The following is a 23,715-nucleotide window of genomic DNA, read 5'->3' as shown; positions in this document are numbered from 1 at the left end:
CTGTCTTCCTCTCTAAAGACTCAAGTAGGAGATGGACACTTTGACTCGGCATGACACAAATAATCTCTCCCCCTCGGATTCGCCTGGAAGACACTAAAAGCAGGCATGTTGCCAGGGTTCAGCCGAGAGCATTTGTTTTACTCCCAGGGTGAGCATTATATATCTGCCAAAGGTGCACTATGTGTACCCCTCCTCTTCCTGTGTCTTTTCTGAGGTTGCCTATCACACGCAGTTTGTACAGACACTCAGGTGGGCTCCCTATACAATGCTAACAGCTCCCCTGTCACACACACAGACACCGACACCAACACACACATTAATCTTTCACTGTTTTCTGGGCTTTCACTCTTTTGTTTGTGTTCTTGTTTTCCACCCACATGGGAGCTTGTATACCTCTCTCCTATCAGAGAAAATATCATGTACCATTACACTTCAGTCACTGGAGGTTAATACAGAACATCACCTGCAATACAATGCTGTTTGATTTAGTTTCATAGAACATCCTGATCAAAAGCATTACTTCCAGAAGAAAACAGACAGTTTTTCATTCATTTCTCAGAGAAAAAAATAATACATTGTCAAATTACTGAAATGTTTTTTCTCTTTCAACTTCCCTTCCCTACCTGAAAAGGGTGACTAGAAGACAAATTGAGACATTTGAATTTCATCAAGTCTTCTCCATCATCCTGAGGCATTTCATTTATTCAAGAACTATTCCTCAAAAAGAGAGTATGTCTCTCTGTGTGTGTGTCTCTCTGTGTGTGTGTCTGTGTGTGTGTGTCTGTCTGTGTGTGTGTCTCTGTGTGTGTGTGTCTCTCTGTGTGTGTGTGTGTCTCTGTGTGTGAAAGACAGTGAGAGTGCTGCAATTTACCATCACGCTTCAAGGAGCCATCATTATGTATGGACATCTGAGTGATTCTGATCTACAATTAACCACCACCTGCTTATGGCCTGTGATTAGAGGCTGCCTATCTGCCTTGGCTTTGCTAACTTAAGTGTTTTCTAATTATGACATATGCGCTGGTCCCTGCTGGGCAGAAGGCGCTTTGTAAAGATAAGATAGAGCGCCATGCCTTCCCAGCGCCACGCTCCGTGTGAAGCGACACACACTGCTGTATTCATCACCCAGCCACATTATTGCACTTAATGAAAGAGGCTAGCGGCCCGATGACAAATTGATGGATGTGCGATTAGTCGGACGGGCAATGGTGGCCTGGGATGGGATGCTACATGGACAGTTCTCTCCTCTCTGCCTGGAGGGCCTGGGATGGGATGCTACATGGACAGTTCTCTCCTCTCTGCTGGGAGGGCCTGGGAGGACTCAGCATTCTGGGGGAACTGTGTAATAAATTAGCTGTCTACCCCCCCCCCCCCCCCCCCCCCCCCCCACACACACTCCACTGGCCCCTCCTGATCAATCAAGGCCTTTTATAAACTCATGATCATTAAGCATCATGTTGGGCTGAGGGGATGAGTAACAGGAGCCATCCATCAAAGACTTTCATTAACAACTAGCTCAGCGTTAAACTTCTCCTTTCTCCACCACAAAGTCCCAGTGGTCACACAGAGGGAAGATCAGCTACCCCACCAGTCAGCTGGGGCCAGTGTTGAACAAGTCGGCTTATCGAATTGAACCCTTATTACCTCCACATCATTAAATATAATATAACTTCTGTACATGCTGATGATACATGAACAATCATTGTTACATTGGCCTATAACAGGTTGATTTAGGATGTGTTGTCTAATGTGAGTTACTGTATTCTTATGTACTCTGCTGTACTCTACTGTACTCTACTGTAGCTGGACAGTACTGTATGTGTCACCATCGTCGTATGGAGTAGAAGGTGAGGACCAAAACGTAGCGTGGTTAGTATACATTCTTCTTTATTGAAGAAAGAACATGAAGTAAACTGAACCAAAACAATAAACGACTAACGACTGTGACGCTATAAGACTAATGTGCTAACATGCAACATTCATAGATATAGATAATCACCCACAAAGTACCCACAGAATATGGCTGCCTAAATATGGTTCCCAATCAGAGACAACGATAGACAGCTGCCTCTAATTGAGAACCAGTCTAGGCAAACTATACAAACTACCTAGAAAGGAAACAGCCCCATAAACATACAAAACCCCTAGACAAGACAAAACACATACATCACCCATGTCACACCCTGACCTAACCAAAACAAAACAAAGAACACTAAGGTCAGGGTGTGACAGTATGTCAACTACAAGGTTGGAAAACATTGTACAAATATGACTTTATCTTTCCCTGTGTTGGCAATGCTAATAGACTAAATCTGTGCAATATGCTACAATGAATTTCCATGACATTTTATATAGTGTGTTTTATATACTTATTGCTTACAACCTTTATCATTTATATCCGTGCATTAGAATTACAATTATAATTATGGAGATAAATTATATGCGCAACATCATGCTTTTTGTTTCAAGGCTTGAAAATATTCAGTGAACTGATGCTACTTTACTACTCCTGCATCAAGTGCTGTGATAAATTAATGGCATTTTTATTATTTTATGATGTCATGAAATTTTTACTGATCACTCTGGCACAGAAGAACATGCAGGGACGATGGCCCTCCGTCCGTCCAGAGAGACGGTACAGTATGCTCACCACCGCCTGCCTGCTGCATGCCCACTATACAGGACATTTATAATGTACAGTAGTGAGGATGGCAAGAGCACTTCCCTTCAGCAAATGGAGAAAAAAATAGGAATACTGTGATGAGAGAGAGAGAGAGAGAGAGAGAGAGAAACAGAGAGAGGGAGAGAGAGAGAGAAAGAGAGAGTGAGAAACAGAGAGAAGAGAGAGTGAGAGAGAGAGAGAGAGAAACAGAGAGAGGGAGAGAGAGAGAGAAAGAGAGAGTGAGAAACAGAGAGAAGAGAGAGTGAGAGAGAGAGAGAGAGAAACAGAGAGAGAGGGAGAGAGAGAGAAAGAGAGAGAGCGAAACTGAGAGAAGAGAGAGTGAGAGAGAGAGAGAGAGAAACAGAGAGAGAGGGAGAGAGAGAGAAAGAGAGAGAGAGAAACAGAGAGAAGAGAGAGTGAGAGAGAGAGAGAGAGGGAGAGAGAGAGAGTGAGAGAGAGAAGCAGGGAGTGAAATGTAGAAAGATAAAAAACTTGATAGAATAAATACACAAGTGAAGGAGAGGCAGGGAATGAAGAAGAGAGAACATGAGAGAGGGGCAGAGAGAGAGAGAGAATACAAAATATAAAATGGTACAAGTTGTTCCCCTCCCATTCTGAACACGGCTTCTGGCGAGCGAGAGGTCCTTCCCTCAAATGAGTTCAGCATGCAGCCTTCATCCCACATCTCAAATTATAGCGACGCGCTCCAAGCTCAAGTGGAAAAAAAGCCACCCACAATAATCTCCTCTGCCCTGCCCCGTGCTCTTTTTGTCTCAAATTGGGTTACAAACACATTTTGTTCGATAGCAAATGGCTGCCCGGTGAAGTCATTCCATAGCCATAGAGAACAGAGCAGGGCGAAGGATGGCAGAGTCAGTGGAACTTCTTAGCTTAGCATTGGAGAAGTGTGGAACCCGAGAAGGCCCATGTCAGCACTGTGAAGAGGGCTTTAATCTGCCTGGCCACAGAACATGTGCAGGAGGCCCGCTTCTCTGCCCACAGCCACAGGGCGTATCCTGGGCCTGGGCAGCCCTGGCAGAGGCAGCTAGAGGCAGTGGTAAAGAAAGCAGAAGAAGAGGCAGAGAGAGGCAGGAGGCCCTGTGCATTGTGCCTGTGTCTACCCTATATTTACACATCACACTGCCGCTCCACTCCTGCCCCTCTCCTTTATAAATAGCCTGGCCACCACCATATGGCCTTGGATTGTCTGCTTCATACAACTGTAAGATAATAAGGATTGTTAGAGCCCTTTAAGGTCCGGCATTAAGGACAGCTGAAACATTGTCTGGATTTAAGTGAAAAAAAGTAGAGAAGTCCTCCACTATTCTTCTGGTAAAGGGACTGCTTCTGTAAGATAATGAAAATCTTCACTTGAGTTGAAGCAGAGGATAATCAAGCAGGACAGGTGTGTAAACCTTGGAGTTTGATCATTTCCTTTTTTCAGTTGCCCAGGTGCACAGGGCTAAAACAGGGCTCCTCTCCCCTGTAACTATTCCCCAGGTCATTGCTGTAAATGAGAACGTGTTCTCAGTCAACTTACCTGGTAAAATAACGGATAAATAAATAAATAAAATACCTTGATGAAAAAAGACAACTGACAAAGGCCATAATATTCTGTTGAATAACTGTTATTGTCATGTCTGTGAAAGCGGGCCTCGCAGCATGTCTATGGGGAGGTGAAGCACACAGCTCTCTGATCTGACCACAATAGCAGGCTTTGTGTATCAGCTGTCACTCATCACAAAGGTCACATATGGCCCAGAGGAGAGACCTTGAGGGCCTAAACCTAAACCTGCAATTTGCTCCCTGCCCTGACTAAGATGGAGACAAAGTGCTCTTTGAACATGAAGTGGTGTTACATCCCGTTTTCTCATCCCAATCTGTTTTGTATTTCAGTTGTAACCAATTGCAATGTTATTTATAATGTTGCAGCTCTCCAGTAGTTGGTAGTTTTGAACCATTTACGTCTTAAGCCCATCCAGTGGTGTGGTAAGCCAAGGGTTTCTTTCATGCAGCCTCTCTTTTCCCCTGCTCCCTGGGCCTCAGCCCTGCACTGCAGGAGCTCCACAGGCCTCATCCCCCAAGGCAGGCACAGGATCACTCAGGCCATAGATGGACCACTGCCCTAGACATCCAGTCCTCTGAGTCCTCCAGCCTCTACTGACAGCACCAGGCTACCACCTCATTAGGAGAGCAGCACAGAGTAGCATCTTAGTTCAATTATGGAGCTGAACTGCTAACTGCTACCCCTAATCCGGGCTGGACGCCAGATAGAGTTTTTGGTTTGTTTTTAATGACAGAATATGCTATCATACACCAGGCTGAGATGTTCTTCTCTTTTTCTCTGGAAGGAGAACCAAGTCAGCCACTCAAAACCTGACCTTTCAACTTCATTTGCAAATGGTGCATTTTATGCATTGCCATCTCTGCTCTGTGCTGTAAAGGCCTTTCTGACAGAGCTCTCCTGTGGTTTTTTATTCCACACTGGGTTGAGATCATTTGCTGTTGTATTTTTACGGGTTTCCAGCTCTCAATGACCCTGAACTGTTCACTGGCTCCTCCGGGGACCGTTAAGTTGGGCTCACATCTCTGCCTTATCAAACCCTCTGCTTACAATAACACAACACTACCATAACCACAACAATATGGAGAGTGAACTGAGTGACGTGGCAGACACAGGAGCCGTTATGTGCCCACTGTAACAATGCTGCAGCAGAGCACAACAGGCCCATTATGGCGTGTTCTCTCTCCCCAGTCTCTGTTGTACAGAGGCCCGGCCGACAGTGAGCGTGGCTCTCTCTGCAGGTCTAGAGCTCTGTGGCCAGTAACATTTTTGAGCGGCTGCAGTGCATTGGCAATTCCCCATTTTACACCACAACTACAGGAAACAAGGGAACTACCTCAGCCAACAGCCCAACCGGGATGCGGCCTTGATGTCTTTCTGGGGAAAGGCGAGACAGAGAGACAGAGAGACAGAAAGACAGAAAGAGAGAAAGAGCGGGTGGCATTGTTTCAGTCCTGGCCTGGGACAGACGCCCACACACATCCACAACCTCATTCAGAGTCATAGACTATTTTTATTCCTTTGACAGATGTGAACAATTGGACAAAGCATTAATGTAAGCAATACTCAACAATGGCACTTGCTGGCTATGGCCAGTGACTGGGAGCAGAACATAATCTAATTTGGACGGCCAAACCCATGTATGCCAGGGATTTACATTGCAGCCAAAAAGCCTTGGTTGGCAATTTCCAAGACAGCAGTCGAAAAGCAGCAGAAAATTGCTTCCAGGGCTGCAGACCAGACAAGATTATATTCAAAGTCTTTGTGAGGGCTTTGCCTGAATAGGACCTCGGCACACACACAAACACACACACGCACATACACACACACACACAGATTAGAGCGAGAAGAGCATTTCTACTACTTGCAAAAGGTTAGGAGTCAGGACTTTGTGGAACACCAGCAAAGCCCCATTTGAATATGTTTGGCTCTGAGCTGTACGACATGGGAAAGAGAATATTGTACTCATCAATAATGTAGGGAGGAGGGGGTGTCAGGGGGACAGGGGCAGTTCAATAGGTTAATACACTGGCCTTTCACCCTTTGATTTCAGTTTGGGAGATGTCAGCAGAGGAATATATTGTATCTCTACACACAGCCTCCAGTGAACAGCGGGTACTACCAGGACCAAGACAAGAGCTATGGGAATATCAACCAAGACAAGAGCTATGGGAATATCAACCAAGACAAGAGCTATGGGAATATCAACCAAGACAAGAGCTATGGGAATATCAACCAAGACAAGAGCTATGGGAATATCAACCAAGACAAGAGCTATGGGAATATCAACCAAGACAAGAGTTATAGGAATATCACCAATCTGTGACACCTGAATCAGTGACTGTGGCTTGTTTTCCCCTGTATCTCAGTTCATACAGTATAGGACAAACTATGAAATCTTCAACCTGCAGATGAATACACCCAATCCTAACAGTTTCACCAGTTCTAGCTAGCTATGCTAATAGCAGGAGACAATTCCAGGAGTTGCAAATGGATCCTGTTGTATTTGACTGTACACATTCTCAGTTGTTTTAGATAAAAGCATCCACTGAGCAAATAAATAATGGAACAAAGTAATTGCCCTCTACAGACAATAATACCTTTAGATAAATATTTCAAAAAGGAACATTTTGAGTCTTGGAAAAGCTTTTATTGTACTGATAGGATATAGTAAAAAAGGACAAATAGAAAACAGTAAAGCATGAATATTTTACATGTCCTCAACAAGAAGGTAGATGACTAGTGAACTGTAGAATTAAAGGACATCTTCCACCTCTAAGGGCAGTAGTAAGGAGAGAGAGATGAGGAGGAACGAGAGAGAGAGAGAGAGGGTGGAGGCAGTAGAAAGAGGCGAGAGAGAGAAAGAGAAAGATGAGAGAGAGAAGAGGTGGAAAGAGAGAGTAAGAAGGGCCATATGGAGGGATCCCAGTAATAGGGTGAGAGAGGAGGAAGGGATGCATTGTGCTCCATGGACACACTTTGTATTAAAAGATGAATTGATCCATCTGTAAGCAGCACTTAGCCCCACTCTCCGGCTGGGTCGTTACACTGTGATAAATCAATATTTAATATCCCCCTCCAACAGCCACACTAGATGATTTTAACCTCTCCTTAATCCCATTTATGTTACTTTTCCTGAATCTTCATGTAAGCTTTCAGTGTGATAAACTTCCAGACAGCCGACCGGGAGAACAGCTAGTAAAGAGCCCACAGTATTTATGTCAGGTGAGGCGCTAGGCTGAAATATTCATATTCTGAAACTGACCAAAGTGAAAGCTTTTATCTGGGCCGTCCGGGCCTGTGCAGACTGTCGGCTTGTATCAGGGGAAGGGAAGGCCACTCCTCCCCTTCCTTCTCTCCCTCCCGCTCTCCCTCCTTCCTAATCCTCCCTCCCAGGCTGAATGATGATCACTCATCTGGCTCACTTGTTAGAGTGTGTCCCAGCACTCAGCACACACACCATCCTGATAGGGACAGTGTCACTGGAACTGTCTTTATCTGCCTTTGGTCTTGGGATGGAGCCAAGCATGGCTCCAGAAGACTGATCATATTCACTACCACATTGACCTCAGAGTTTCACATTGGAGTGTCTCTTTGGTATGACTGAGACAGCATGAAGAGATGCTCCTCAGTCCCTCTCTAAGTAGCATCAGCACTTATAATTCAGTCATTCACCCACTCTTGGAAAAAATTGTTCCAAAAGGGTTCGCGGCTGTCCCCATATGATAACCTTTTCTGGTTCCATGTAGAACCCTCTGTGGAAAGGTTCAAGACAGTACCCTTCTTTCTAAGAGTGCAGGAGAGGTAGTGCCAAGGTTTCATGCTAACTCATTAGAGATACAGCTACTTCTCCTAAACATACTGTAGCTGTGCTTCTGGTAAGCTGTCCTCTGACAGACCCAGGTGGGAGGATGGAGAGAGAGGCCAGGCACACGAAGGCTGACTTTGTGGTGTGTACGGTTACCTAGGGCAACGCGATAACCCTAAAATACCAGTCATATTTTTAAACTGATAGCCCACCTAATTATAAGCTGTTGTTCTTGGCTGTGTACTGTCAATGCTGTGATCTTGAACCACAAGCCTCCACAGTCTTACCTCGCTGTTACATTGACTCTTACATTGCACTGACTCTATGCACACACAATGGACTCTACCCACACACCCACACATACTAACACTGACATTTCTATTCTTTATCTTTAACTCTGCATTGTTGGAAAAGGACCCGTAAATAAGCATTTCAATGTTAGTCTACACTCTCTGTCTCTCTCTCTGTCTCTCTCTCTGTCTCTCTTTCTGTTTCTCTCTCTGTCTCGCTCTCTGTCTCGCTCTCTGTCACACTCTCTGTCACACTCTCTGTCACGCTCTCTGTCTCTGTCTCTGTCTCTCTCTCTGCCTCTCTCTCTGTCTCTCTCTGTCTCTCTCTCTCTGTCTCTGTGTCTCTCTCTCTCTCTCTCTCTCTCTCTCTCGCTCTCTCTCTCTCTCTCTCTCTCTCTCTCTCTCTCTCTCTCTCTCTGTCTCTGTCTCTCTCTCTGCCTCTCTCTCTGTCTCTCTCTGTCTCTGTCTCTCTCTCTGTCTCTCTCTCTCTCTCTCTCTGTCTCTCTCTCTCCTCAGAATGAGTACACAGACTGAAAGGGGTGGAGCAGAGGTGAGGAGTGATTGACAGCTTCATCCAAAAATGCCCCTCCCTGTTATAAATACACACAGCTTACCTGAGAGGATTGTTTAAACACAGGCTGAGTAGACAGGCCCATAATGCAGTCGAGACAAAAACTAAAGCCAACAAAAGAGGGCCAGAGAAAAGCAGTAAGCTCTACCTGCTAAGAAGAATGGAGGGGTAGGTGTTTGCTGCCTGTTGAAAACGGTTCCTTTCAGGGCATTGTTCACACACTGCATTCATATCATGTAGCAGCAGATTCTGGAGCTTGGCTCACCTTAGAGTCAGGGAGGTAGAGAACGCTACAGGGTCGTCCCACAGACACACCGACAGACAGACAGACAGACAGACACAGACAGTGACTGAGTGGAAACGGGATATGGGAGTGTTGACGTTACTCTACGGGCCTCAGACTCACCCACTTAGTGGAGAACCAACAAAGACAGAGACACTGAGGAAGCGTAACTAGCTAACAGGAACAGTTATGATTGCGGGGTGTTAAGGTTGTCCTTTTTTAACGACACAACTGGGACTGAACTTTAAATACAAAAACAATACAAATGGTTTTATTGTCTGGTGGCATGGCAAGACAATTTGATCCCACTGAGTTGTTAAGTTATTGGTCATGTCCCTTGACTTGACACACTTCAGTCTGAGCTCACTGCATTGCCACCTGCGTAGACACAGATTTACCCCTAAAACTAAATTAAAGAAGAAATCAAAATAGATATTCGTAGATTTTTTTACATATACATTGACCTAGTTGAATGTGTTGGTTAAAAGTGTCAGGTGTTGAAATATTAATGAAGCTCCGCTCCCAGTTCCTGCCTGCTCCTCACAGCCAACTGGCAATATGGCACCAATCAGAGGGAGGTGGATGTTTTTTTCTCTCCTTGATTGACTCATCGCTTGAAGATATTTTAAAAGGGAATCCCGGGGAGGGGAGTGTGTGTGCTCCTGGTACAAAGCGCCCCTGTCCCATGTCGAGGGACGGAGAGGGCCGTATGTCTGCTTTAATTGGGCAGAGACATCAGAGTGTTAACCCGCACCGGGCAGCACCATGGTCCGATCCTCTATCACCAACATCAACACATACGCATGCAAACACCATAACGCACGCACACACACACACACACACACACACACACACACACACACACACACACACACACACACACACACACACACACACACACACACACACACACACACACACACACACACACACACACACACACACACACACAGCCATGCCAATATCAATCAAAACCACTACTCTGGACCAGCATTAAAGACAAACATCGGTCTGAAGAATTATATCTAAAAAAGAAAATAGCGCAAATCACTTTACTAGTTGTGGTTTTGGGCTACTCACAATGTACTCAGTGAACCAGCTCTGTTGGTGAGGAAAAAAGAGGGAGGGAAGGAGAAAAGAGAGACAGAGAGAGAAGAGTGAATAAACAGAAAGCAACATATAAGAAGATAAATGGAAGAGAGGAGAAAAGGAATGAGAGAGAATGAGACAGAGAGCTGGATGGACAGACAGACGGACGGACGGGGATTCTGACCTTGTCAGCCCTGCTGCAGTTGTTGAGGCCCATGCCTGTGAGGGCAGAGAGCTTGGCCTCCATGCCCTGCTGGTGGTGCTGCAGCTGCTCTCTCTGGATCTGTTCTCTCATCTTCCTGGCCTCCTGGATGGCCTTCATCACCGCATCCTGGTCCCCGAACAGCGCTGTGGAGTTCAGGCTGGACAGGATATCTGGGGAGGGAGAGTCACGCCCAGTTAACCCACACACACAGTAGATACACATACACACTATTCATTTTGATTCACAGTGAATGAGCCCACTGACAGGTGTTCATCCTCCTATGTGGAGAATCAAGCCTTGTAGGAGGTCCTCTTCCTTTTTCCAGTGTGTGTGTGTGTGTGTGTGTGTGTGTGTGTGTGTGTGTGTGTGTGTGTGTGTGTGTGTGTGTGTGTGTGTGTGTGTGTGTGTGTGTGTGTGTGTGTGTGTGTGTGTGTGTGTGTGTGTGCGTGCGTGCGTGCGTGTGTGTGTGTGTGCGTGCGTGCGTGAGTGTGTGTGCATGCGTGCGTATGTGCCTGTTTTAAAGACAGCGAGAGGCAGTAGACCGAGTCTGCCGACCTTCTTTATGTAATTAACATCTCAAAGTTAGGTGAGGAGGGATGGCAGTTAAAGACACAGAAATAGAATAAAACAAACATGGGGTTCAAACCCCCAGTCTGAGCGGAACAGCGGAAATGCAGGCACTTTAATGAAAGACTGCATTTAATAACAGATAGCAAAGGCTGAGTAGAAAGGCTTAACATGAGAGGTGAAACGTGAGACCTCTTAAAAACAAATCATGTGCTACAACATCCGCAGCTCTAGAATGCATGGTTTTTAATACCAAGGTTCCACCGAGATTAAGAGTTGCAATTGTGTCAACAGTTTTGTCTACAAGGATACAGGGATAAACGTCATTAACTTTTGTTTCATCCAGATTAAAAAATCATTCAAAGCCATTTTTACACCTTTGACAGTGTGAAATAATGTATGTTCAAGTCCCATTATCTAAACACAGAAAATAAAACCAACAAAATATCTAGCTTCAATCCTTTATCAATGTTATGGAATTATAATGATCTTTCTATGTGATCGAGGGGGTGCCAACTTCAAAACAGATTCAGTCAGTATGTATTGACTATTGGAGATGGAGCAGGAGGTGAGATGCAGAGTGTGGAAAGTTCTTACCCAGAGAAGACCCACGGCCCATGCCTCCGAGGGGACTGGTGATGCCGCTCTTGGACAGGCTGTTGGGGCTGGTCTTGCTGCCTGTGAACAGGCTGTGTGTGGGGGACGTGGGGGACTTGACCAGCTCTGCCGTCTTGGGCCGGGCAGACAGGTTGAGAGGTTGCGTTCCCTCCTCCTTGTGTAGATGGGGTAAGTGAGCGGAGTGGAAGAGAGATAGAGAGAGAGAAACAGACAGAAAGAGGGGGAGAGAGAAAGAGAGGGTGAGACAGCGGGAGAGAGAGGACACAGATGTGAATAAGGGCTCCTCCTATTGGAGGATGTGTGGCCTCCCAGACAACACTCTGCTCCTGGCTAATTACTAGTGTTCCTATCTGACCGTCCTCTGCTCCCCCCCTCTCCCTTCCCCTTCTCTCCTCTCCCCTCTTCTATCCTTCACTACTCTCCCCCTATTTTCCTCTCCCCTCCTCTCTCATTATCTCTTCTCCTCTCCTCTCCTCATTCATCTGCTGGCCCCGTGCCATCATGGCCGTCCTCACAGTTGCTGAGAGCCTTTGTTCACACTAATTAAATCAGATTTTTGCCTCCCTGTACATCTTCATCTGTTCTCCCTCTTCTCTGGTCTAAGAATGAATAATAACCACATTACAGAGATACATGGTGATGACTAAAGATGGTTGTAAGTAACAGTCATCAGACGTCAGTTGCGTTATCTAATTCATTAAGTTGTTTTCCAATTTCCTTTCTCATTTGCCGATACTGGTGTTAGTCATTTGTTTCATGTAATACTGCATCCAACAGTGTGTAGTAAATGTATAACTGGTTTAGAATGCATTCTTTGTAAAGTTGTGTGAGTTAATGTGAGATGTAGGGTCACAGGAGGACATGTCTGCTGGGCTGGTTGCAGTACAGCACAGAGCAGCAGTAAGGTGTGATTGAGGCTGATGGTGATCTGTGGTGTTCTCCAGGCCAGTGTCTAGGAGCTCTTGGAGAGGATACCTGCTACCTGACTGGATGGTACTGTAGGTATTACACACATACCAATGGAGGAAAGTACCTGGGTGGGTCAAGTATAGCTCTACTGCCTCCTTATGTATCTCTCTAGTGAAGTCTCTTCGCTGAGATTAGTCTGTATGCTGTTGTTAACAGTCTTTTTCAAAGCCCAAGTGTCTCCTTGTCCAAACATATGGCTGGCTCAGACACAGACTGCCTCAAGGCCTTGTTATTGCTGTGCCAATAACAGTTTGTCATCCAATGAAGCCAAAAGCTGACAAACAAAACTAACAGCAATCTAATTCTAACTAACGACGAATACAGATGGGGCTTTGGGGACATATGTACTTTACATTAGTGTTTAATTATTGATAGTTCAAGCTCACAACCTTCGTGTTTAGAAGTATGATAAATACCCATAGAGCCCATTCAGAACAGCAACTCAATGTCACAATATCTGAGTGAAAAGGCCTGTAGGATCTGTTCGGTGCCTCTTATCTAATAAACAGCCTTGATGACATAGATCCTATAAGGTGACAGGGTTTAGGAGACAGCTTGATACAGGCCTATGGATTATCTCCCAGGAGGCTGTGTGCCTGGGGTCATGGGGGAGGTGTGGTGGGGTTATGGGGGAGGCCGTGTTTAGCTCCAGATGTTGCATGCCAAAGAGAATACCAGAGAGAGAGAGAGAGAGAGAGCTGCACTACAATTCAATGACATGATTTAAGTCCCTTCACTATAGTGATATTAAGCTAAACTTTTCCAAATGGAGGCATGTTTCTGAATATGGCCTCGCATGGTGAGAGGATGATGTATCTACTCTATGCTCCATACGGAGGTCTGGTGGATCCAGGCCATGCAGTAGCAGACCCTGCTCTCGGGTTTATTTACAAGACAATAAGAGTCATCAATCCTTCCTTTTCCCATCACTTTTTAAACTGCATTTACATACGAGTGATTCTCTCTCTGTTCTAATGGTTTTGTTCCGTCATAATAAAAAAGGTTCTGCTGTTCCTTGTGATCTGAAACCATGTGTTCCACAAATTCTCCCACTTAGAGCGCCCACAGACATAGCAACCATGTCCACAGAGTTCTGGTTGAGAGAGAGTGGGCCTTGTTAAAGGCCCACAGATTGATGGGCCGGTAAGAAGTTTGGCCCAGTAATAGCACAGAACACAGAACAGCAGCACCACTAACACCACTCATTTACTGAGTTATCAGCAGGCTGGGTCAAGAACCACTCCAGTACTTAGGCGGTGGGCTGTAGGTGGGTGAAGTGAGGGGTGAGAGGCGGGGCCTACCTTGACTTGAGTGATAGGGCTGAAGGATCTCTTGTCGTTCTTCAGGCCGGAGGGAGAGATGGGCCCGCTGTTGTTGGGAGGCTGGGGGAGTGGCGGCATCTTGGCTCCAGGAGAGACCTGCATGCTGGCAAGCTGGGCGGCATACAGTTGCTGTAGAGAGGAGAAGAAGGAAACCCACAAGTCATTAACATCCAAAGACAGACATTCAAAGCTCTCTCCTCCTCCCTCTCTCTCTCTCTATCTCTCTCCTCTGTCTCTCTCCTCTGTCTCTCTCCTCTGTCTCTCTCCCTCTCCCTCTCTCTCTGTCTCTCTCCTCTGTCTCTCTCCTCTGTCTCTCTCCTCTGTCTCTCTCCTCTGTCTCTCTCCCTCTCCCTCTCCCTCTCTCTCTCTCTCTCCTCTGTCTATCTCCTCTGTCTCTCTCCTCTGTCTCTCTCCTCTGTCTCTCTCTCTCTCTCTCTCTCTCTCTCTCTCTCTCTCTCTGTGTGTATCTATGTGTTTCTGTCTCTCTCTTTCACGTCTTCCTCTCTTTCCATGCCTGGCAGAGAACCTCCATCAAAGGTCTTTACTGTATATCAAAGCTTGAATCCAGGGAGAGACAGCAGCCTTAAAAACCACACAGCCATGGCTCTCATTCAGCACACTTGAAGCGCTCTTTTTCCACTCATCACAGAGAGAGGTTTTCAGACTCAACAGGAGAGAGACTGTTCTGCTTTCCCTCCACAGTAGAGAGGTTTCTGTTGGGCTTTTTGTAATGTAATAGGACACTACTACACAGACACCTGAGCTGGCCCTCTATACGCCTGCCATCCCACACTGTTAGAAAACCAAACCCAGTTGGACTCCCATCACAGAACACATTAAACGCATACATTATTAAGGCCCCATCCTGCCTGCTGCACAAAGACCATTGATGTCATCATGCTTATTTTCCTTGGCGATAAATCAGTAACTTCACTAACCAGTAGTGACTTACCACTCAGGCGTGTGGTTTTGATGACTGGCTAAGCGTTTTTTTTAGAATTTTACCACTTTTTTCTCCCCAATTTCGTGGTATCCAATTGTTGTAGTAGCTGCTATCTTGTCTCATCGCTACAACTCCCGTACGGGCTCGGGAGAGACGAAGGCTGAATGTCATGCGTCCTCCGATACACAACCCAACCAGCCGTACTGCTTCTTAACACAGCGCGCATCCAACCAGGAAGCCAGCCGCACCAATGTGTCGGAGGCTACACCGTGCACCTGGCAACCTTGGCTAGCGCGCACTGCGCCCGGCCCGCCACAGGAGTCGCTGGTGCGCGATGAGACAAGGAGATCCCTACCGACCAATCCCTCCCTAACCCGGACGATGCTAGGCCAATTGTGCGTCGCCCCACGGACCTCCCGGTCGCGGCCGGTTACGACAGAGCCTGGGCGCGAACCCAGGGACTCTGATGGCACAGCTGACGCTGCAGTACAGCGCCCTTAACCACTGCGCCACCCGGGAGGCCCGACTGGCTAAGCGTTTAATGACAATCACGTTTCCACACAGAAAAGGGGTTGAACTCTGTATAACATTATATATGTCTACTGCTGTCCTGATTATCTGGCAGGCGCTTAGTGAACGGGTTATTGTGCATACTGATATGGCTTTTGAAAACATATTTAAAATAACAGTTGTCAGACACACATCACAGAAAAGGGGGTTGGGTCACAATACAATAAACGTCATAATTTAAATACACTTTAGATATAAGGAAGGCAGATTGTCTATCATTGATGAAAGCTGGAGGCTTTAGTGATGCCTGTTAAAACTTCTAGGCACTATGAACATGTGAGCTATAATTCATGGGTATCTAATAACATTCAAATACAAATCTGACTACACTATTTTCCAGTCAGTTTGAACACGGCATAAAGAAGATTGTTTTATGATCAGATCTGGAGTTGATTATGTTTTTGTACTGACCCCTCTCTAAGAGACCACTAAGACCCACTCCCTATGTTGGCAGCGCTACTGTTTGCCTCAGGCTATTATTGATTGGCCACCAGGTAAGTGGTTAAATTGGCTTTTGTCCCCTGCTGTAAGTGGCAGGGGTCCGTCAACTAGGACTGCTGTCTCAGAGTGAGGGCTAGGTAGTGTACAATATGTACAATCATTCACAGCTCCAGACCAGACAGACACCACCTCATCACTCCTTTCTGGCTCAGAGTAGGTAAGCCGCTCTGTTTCTATGTTATTCAAACGGATGGTGTTGTCAAGGAGAATTTACTTTCAATTCGGTATGGCCAATCAGTATGCCTCGTCTCATTTCCTGGTTTTCCGGGGCCCCATACAGACTCCATTTGTGTAGATGGAAAATGTGGCACAGCCCTGGTGGCCTGTGTGCCCCACCCTCCGTAGTGCAGACGCAGACTAAAGCCAAACAAAGCACTTTGTGTCCTGCTCACATATCTCCAGATATAAACATGTATACTCTCCTGGACCAAACTTTATCGTCGCCACATACACGGCACACAAAAGGTTCATTCTTCTGGGGGACCCGAGGCGAACAACAGCACATGGGCAACGGAAATGATCGACTGATTATGTTCCCACAATGATAGAACTGCCCCCACCTCACACACAAACAGCCTTTTGTCTTCAAGGGGCCACAGAAATGGACACAACTCTAACCCCCCAATCCATCTCACTAATACAACGTTGAGTTAGTTTGAGCATTTTGGGTTAAGGTGACATAGTTGTTTGCGGAGGAGTTGAGCTGCCTGACTATGTCTCTAGGCTACACGTGAGGCTCCAGTCTGTGTAGGAGCGGAGCAGAAGCCATGTCTGTTGGACAGATGTTTGTTAATTAACAGAGTTATAGATGGGCAAAGCCCCTGACCTCGAGTGGGAAGAAATTTATTGTTCTGGAAAAAGAGAATAATTGGGTCTTGCTTCAAATTAGAGGCAGTCAACCTGGCTTTTGTGAGGCCTGATTAGCAGGACGTAGCCATGGGGTGAGGAGCTGCAGCACTACCCAGCACAGGCAGACTCCAGGAGGTAAGAAACAATAAACACAATCAGGAGAGCAGGAAGACATGCAGGAGGGAGGTGTGACACGGCACACAGTCCACCACTAACTAAACCATGCACCGCTCAAGGACAGAGAGGAGGTAGGGCAGCGGAGGGCTGCCACGTCTCCGGTGCATTTCAGCCTAGTTGTGTAAAAATGTATGTGTTAACTAACTGTGTACTAGGTGAAACAGAGGGGTGTGAGTTTGAGGGAGAGAGAGGGAGAGGGGGAGACAGCCTCTGGCTCTGGCCTGACTGACTGACTAACACCGTCTCTGGCCAGGACACATGTTCCAGTCCCCTAACTGAAGGACATCTGCCTGCCTGCCTGGCTCACAGAGGTCTCTCCCGGTAGGCCCACACACATACTCCCTTCTCCGCGCCCCCCACCATCTTGCTGTGCTGCCACGGCAGAAGGTGCCTGTTGGTAATGAGGGTCACACTGAAAGTCAATGGTAAGACAGGGATCATGGGCTGGGGAAGGGGCAGAGGCAGGGGACTGGGAAGAGCTGGCTTGGTGCCGCAGGTCCACTATGGCCAGCATTCACCAGGTGGAGTCCTGAGTGGTCTCTGCTCTCATCAGCAGCAGTAGTGGTTTCAACCTGCACTTTCCTATTGCCACAAAAACAAACTACTCTCAAGCACTAAAATGCTTGACTTCACTGTCCTTACCAATTAAAATGGAAATGGCTATTGAGGGTAGGAATATGCCAGAGTGTTTGTGTTGAGTAAGTGTATGTGAGAGAGCGAGAGGGCGAGAGAGAGAGACGGACGGACGGACGGACGGACAGACGGACAGACAGACAGACAGACAGACAGACAGACAGACAGAAAGAAAGAAAGAAAGAAAGAAAGAAAGAAAGAAAGAAAGAAAGAAAAAAAGAGAGAGAGGAAAAGAGAGAGAAAATGGGGGTGAATAATGACTACTTTTAACACAAGTTATGTCTATGATAAATGTCATGTTATGGTTTCAGTGCTATACTATAAATTGTTGGGGCTGGTAAAGTTTCCTGTTTCTCTGAATGTTTGACATTATGCTCCCTCAGCCCTCCCCCTCCCCCATTGCTCTGCTGGGCAGGCAAGGGCAGGCAGGCAGGCAGGCAGGCACAGAGGTCCTGCTGCCTGGGTTCTCCTGGGGATGATGCTATTTCTGCCAGAACACAGAAGCATGAACTAAGACTGAACAAAGCCTCTGTGTTGACTCCTACAGTATCCCCTTCCTCACAGAAAACAGTTAAAACACACAAACACACACACATCATTCCTGCGACCCCGTCCCTCCCTCCTTCTCTCTCTCCCTCCTTCCCTTCCTCCCTCCCTCCCTCCGTCTCTCCCAGAAGAGCAGAGCACATCTCAGCGAGCATGGATTCCAAATGAGCGCGCTAGGCCCAAGGTCAGCTTGTTAGCCTCTAGTAATTAAAAACAAGCCCTCTGGAGGTGGCAGAGGTTAAACGAGGAGGTTCACTTTTCTGCCTGCGACAACATTATACTGAGATTACACACTCCACTGATGTAGGACATCTCAGCACATGTCCAGACCATGCGCCCAGCATATTAGACTCAACAGAGACTATTTAGATATAGTATAGGGCATATATATAAAAGGCAATAGATCAATTACCCTTTTTATAAGGAAAACTCATTATTTTGCGTCTTGGCTAAACCAGTCCATTCGGAACAAAATCATTATTGTCAGCCACAATTAATTAGATTTGTGTTGTTTCATCCTGTTATTCGTTAAGTTTCCACACTTTTCATTTGGTGTTAAACGAAAAGGAAAAACAACAACTAGAGAGTAGCATTGAAAACAGGCAGAGTAGGTCCTGTACGTCGCTTCCGCATTTTGGATGGAGAGCGAGGGGGATGTGGATTGGGCTTTGGGGGAAAAACAGGGAGGGAAAAAAAGATTTCTCAGAAAAACAAGCTGTAGAATCTTGTTTGTTCTTAAAGAGAAGGGCAGGGCCAAAGCTCAGTGACAGATGCTGTAAAATACAGTGGCAGATTTGGAAAGCCTTCCTGCTCCCAGCCATTATGGTGCATTACACACATACAACAACTGAGGCCTCAGATTCAACTCACTCTGACGCAACAGACACACTGAAAAACATCTCTGCAGAGTATAAATGACTGAAAGAAGACACAGTTATTCTATACAGCACGGTATTGTGAGTGTGATTTGCTATTGTCCATCCCCTGTTTGAGGCAGTGGGTGTATCTCTCTCTCTCTCTCTATCTCTCTCTCTCTCTCTCTCTCTCTCTCTCTCTCTCTCTCTCTCTCTCAGTCACCTCTGCCTTGCCTCTGCTGAGCAGTGGGGTGGACATGAGGGCATTAATTGTGCTCCGGTGCACCCCGCCGTTTAAAAGGCAGCGCAGCGCCAGCCCAGTTTGCCACAAGGCTTGTACAGGCTCATTGCCCAGGGCGACCAGGCAGGCTGACCCAGGCTAGGCCCAGATGTCAGGAGCGGAGGCAGGCGTCCTGGTGCACTGTGCCGATGATTTCCAGTATGGCCCAACATCTGTCTCATCTGCTGGCACCCAACCTGCTCCCCTGCTCTACCCCTCCTCTTTCTCTCTCTTTCCAGCCTGCTCGCCCCTGCCTCACTCTAATACACACACACACATGCACACACACTCTCAACAACACAATCCTTCTCATCTTGCATCTAACTATCCTAGCCTAGCATGTGTGGGTTCTCCAGGCCCAAAGCTCCTAGCCATCAGTCAGGACCCCGAGCCAGTCCTCACATTCAGCGCCTCTCACTGCATTATCTACACTATCTGTCCATCTGTCCCTCTGTTCACTAAAGAGCCTATCCAGCTGCTCACCTAGCCATCCCATTAGCTCTCCTCCTCTCCACACACAGCTAGCACTGCTGCACTGCTCTGGGTTACCTTCAAAGACCACACTCCTCTCCTCACAAACAGAGAACCAGCTGCTCTCTCTCTGTCTCTGTCTCTCTGTCTCTCTGTCTGTCTCTCTCTCTCAGTCTCTGTCTCTCTCTCTCTCTCAGTCTGTCTGTCTGTCTGTCTGTCTGTCTGTCTGTCTGTCTGTCTGTCTGTCTCAGTTCTTCTCTCTCTTTAAACTCAAAGTGAAAAGTGCTTCACTTGTTGTTGGTGATGGCAGAGGCCCCAGTCTCTCCACACATCCGGAGTACACATGCATTTGCCTCCAAACAAAAGATAATACCAGGTTTCCTGCTCTCCCTCTCTGTCTGGGAGTCTTTGAGACTCTGAGTCCTCCCTGTCACTCCAGCCGTCTCAGCCACTGAGTGCCCTCCACACGCATCTCTCTCTGCTCAGATCTGGTCTGGTTGTCTCATTGTAGAACGTGGGCTGCTGCTTTTCATGTGTTTATGACAGCGAGGCTGGAGCAGGTTTAGCATGGGGCCTGAGTGATACCATTTCCACTGTGATGGATGGTAATTGCAGTGTAAAGTCACCACTCAAGCAATTTAACATCCAATATTTTAAAGCTTAAGGATGTGGCGGCCTGTGTAATTTGGGGAAGAAAAGGAGCAGGAGTGACACACAGAAAGAGCATAAGAAAAGACATGAGAGAAAGAAAGAGGGTAATATACAAAGTAGGAGATGGAGGAGAAAGCAGGAAGATATAGATGAGAGAAAGGGATAGAGCGAGACTGAGGGGCAGAGAGATAGGGAGTAAAATGGAGATTTGACAGAGTGAAAGCAGAGGCTCCTATTTGCTGCTCTCTCTGATCCTCTATAGAGAGGACACAGATGTTCCGCTTTATCCAATGATGCTTTCTCTAAAACTGCTTAAACCCCAAAGTCTGGCTCCAATGATAAAAAACAGTCCTGTCTAAAGTTCCCTCCTGTTTATCACCCTGGTAAAAGGGCCCAACAATATATCAGGCCTACATCAGCTTTCAGGAAATTGTTTTTCACAGGGCAATTTATGGGAGAGGGGATAGTGTACAAACAACAAATTAAGTGCAACTCCAAATAGAAAATTATTTTGAGAAATTTAAGGAAATTCTTCTCTTGTCTTGTCCACTCAATTGAATATAGTGGGTGGCGGGACACATCGGGGGTACAATCTGAGCACAAATTCCCCTGTTAGGTGAGATGTGTCAGTTGTAATCAGGCCAGGACAGTCCAGGATGGAGCCATTGTTTCCTGCTTGTCCTGAGCTCATCCCAGGCCTGAGTGGACCCTAATGAAGAGGGGCACTCGGTCGGAGGGATAGTTTACACCTTCTCTCCTGTGACTCGTAGACGAGGGCCAATCTGTCAGGGAAGCACTGAGTGAAATTGCCCTGTGTACAGAAAATGCCTGGCGACAGCCTCTCCCTGCCAGCCACCATGGCCCCGCCATCCCACCCTGTATTGACAAGCAAATTACACTCTCCAACACTCAAACGCACCGACCAAGATTCATTTACATCCATCAGCCCTAAACCTTTGTTACCTTGGTTTTTTATGCCTGGAGAGAAAGGGCAGAGAGGAGGGGGAGTGAGAGGATCCTCCACGCAGGCCCCAGACTGTTATGACAGTGGAGATTGTGAGCGGGTGCGTGGCCAACATTAAGACTGACAGAGCGGCTAGCATCCCTGACTGGATGGCTGAGCACATTACTGCTGCTGCATTGTGGGAATTAATTCCTCCAATAAGACACTTTTTTAAGGTTCATATATTTCACAATCTAAACTGAGTAAATTGGTGAAAATTATACCTTGCCAGGCTGCTGACAGGGAGAGATATTTTAATTAGAGAGGCATGCTGAGCCAATGCCATGCAAGGGGAGGGTCCTCAGCCCAGGAAGTTGAAGGGGTTGTGAGTTTCAGTGCTTCCTGTCTGGTGATGTGTGAAAACCAAACTTAGTGATATGGTCATTACTGATGATCACACCCAGAACACACACACTTCTGTCTGACTGATCCTCCACAGGATCTCCTCAGCAATTAGCAGCACAGATGCTTTGTTAAAAGATTAGCATGTAATAATACACAGACTAGGAGAGACATCAGAAATACACTGGGGGAAAAAACATGATAACCCACTGGGCACAGACGTCAGTTCAATATCTAGTTTTGATTTCCATTTGGTTGAGTTGTCAATTAATGTGAACTCAGTGTGAAATCAACAAAAAATGTCACCATGTCATTGGATTTAGGTTAAAAGTTGGGTGAAAAAATGTGCAAATGACCTTAAGTTGATGACTTCTTTCAAATCCAGTCAGTTTTCCACATTGATTAAATGTCATCATTTCCCAGTAGAAACTAACATCATAATGTGATGCTTCCTGTTCTTAGATGCACCGCTCAAATGAGTTGTCCTCTCACTGACAAGGAGCCACAGTGTAAGCCAGACAACTGCCGGACAAAGTGTCTCCTCATATCCTACCACCACAAATGACACATCTCCTCTTTGTAGCTCTGTTGTTCTTGTTGACTAAAAGAACATATTGTCTGCTTCTTTGGTCCTGATGTGACTTGTGTGACACACACAGAGCTCCTGCTGTGTTCTCTCTTGGCGTCTCCCTCTGTTTCACTGGTAAACTTGAGGGAGATGGGCGGCGGAAGCTAACACTATTATCACTATGAGAGGAGAGAGTGAACTTAACTTAATGACTTCCATCTCTGCCTTCATATTCTGTTTTAATCATCCTGTCCCCCAGCGCTTTGTAGAAGAAGTGATAGGAGTCACATGGTTAGCTTGTTGATCCCAGCACTAGAGAAAAGGGCATGTTTGACTTGCCTTGCTGTTTTAAGGGGGACTCTATGCAGGGTAAATAGCAGCCGGCAGCCAGAATATACCACAGGCGGACAGGCTTCAATTAATAGGAATGCACCTCTTTTTGTTTACTGAGTTCTCTAAAGGTCAGCCAAGTCATGGTCTTGGAGGCTCTGTTTTCGCCCATTCCCAGGGTTAAATACGTTATCAGAATTAATGGCTGAAGCCCCCTCCTCACCCCAGCCTAACCTTCAGATATGTGGCTAGCCCATCTGACCTAGAACACAACTAGAAATAGACACTCAGTGGGGCTAGACTGTGCTAAATTTCTCTATGATACGCAAACAGAGAGTAACACACACACACACACACACACACACACACACACACACACACACACACACACACACACACACACGAAGAACATGAGCAGACTCATCCCACACCTTCCACGTTCCTGATGGTTCTTCCCATGGCTGCATGGCTCGCTGCGTGATAAAGCAGGGCTCTCCAGCTCCAACTGCAAGCATTGTTAGAACTTGCCAAGGCTCATTAATGCTGAGAGCGATAAGCTCTGAAGGACAAATTGTGCTCATGTATCAGCAAGAAGAAATAGTTACAAGACACTTTCCTCTCAGCCTTCCCCTCCTCCCTCCTCCTGGTCCTGTCTCCCTCTGGTTTTGTTTTGTTTCAGTCCTGGCTATCAGAATCCTGGCTATCAGAATCCTGGCTACCAGAATCCTAGCTATCAGAATCCTAGCTATCAGAATCCTGGCTACCAGAATCCTGGCTATCAGAATCCTGGCTATCAGAATCCTGGCTACCAGAATCCTAGCTACCAGAATCCTAGCTATCAGAATCCTAGCTATCAGAATCCTGGCTATCAGAATCCTAGCTATCAGAATCCTGGCTATCAGAATCCTGGCTATCAGAATCCTGGCTACCAGAATCCTAGCTATCAGAATCCTAGCTATCAGAATCCTGGCTATCAGAATCCTAGCTATCAGAATCCTGGCTATCAGAATCCTGGCTATCAGAATCCTGGCTATCAGAATCCTAGCTAT

At 46.5% G+C, this 23,715-nt stretch overlaps 1 protein-coding gene across 16 annotated transcripts in view; it reads right to left on the bottom strand.

The window, feature by feature from the left end:
- Positions 1–23,715, bottom strand: part of LOC139384325 (transcription factor SOX-6-like) — a 193,195-nt gene that overhangs the window by 15,674 nt on the left and 153,806 nt on the right. For 10 of the 16 annotated variants that reach the window (XM_071129023.1, XM_071129012.1, XM_071129008.1 and 7 more), the window contains 4 exons: positions 13,928–14,077; positions 11,637–11,811; positions 10,452–10,642; positions 10,259–10,279 (listed from right to left, as the gene is read on the bottom strand). In XM_071129023.1, the coding sequence (XP_070985124.1) occupies positions 10,259–10,279; positions 10,452–10,642; positions 11,637–11,811; positions 13,928–14,077 (537 nt within the window). The remainder of the gene's footprint in view (positions 1–10,258; positions 10,280–10,451; positions 10,643–11,636; positions 11,812–13,927; positions 14,078–23,715) is intronic. The other 6 variants (XM_071129020.1, XM_071129016.1, XM_071129019.1 and 3 more) reach the window with 1 other exon arrangement.

The sequence above is a fragment of the Oncorhynchus clarkii genome, chromosome 26 (genome assembly GCF_045791955.1).
Source record: "Oncorhynchus clarkii lewisi isolate Uvic-CL-2024 chromosome 26, UVic_Ocla_1.0, whole genome shotgun sequence".
Taxonomy (NCBI): domain Eukaryota; kingdom Metazoa; phylum Chordata; class Actinopteri; order Salmoniformes; family Salmonidae; genus Oncorhynchus; species Oncorhynchus clarkii.
Note: the sequence above shows the minus strand (reverse complement) of the source record. Positions and strands in the feature narration are given on the sequence as shown.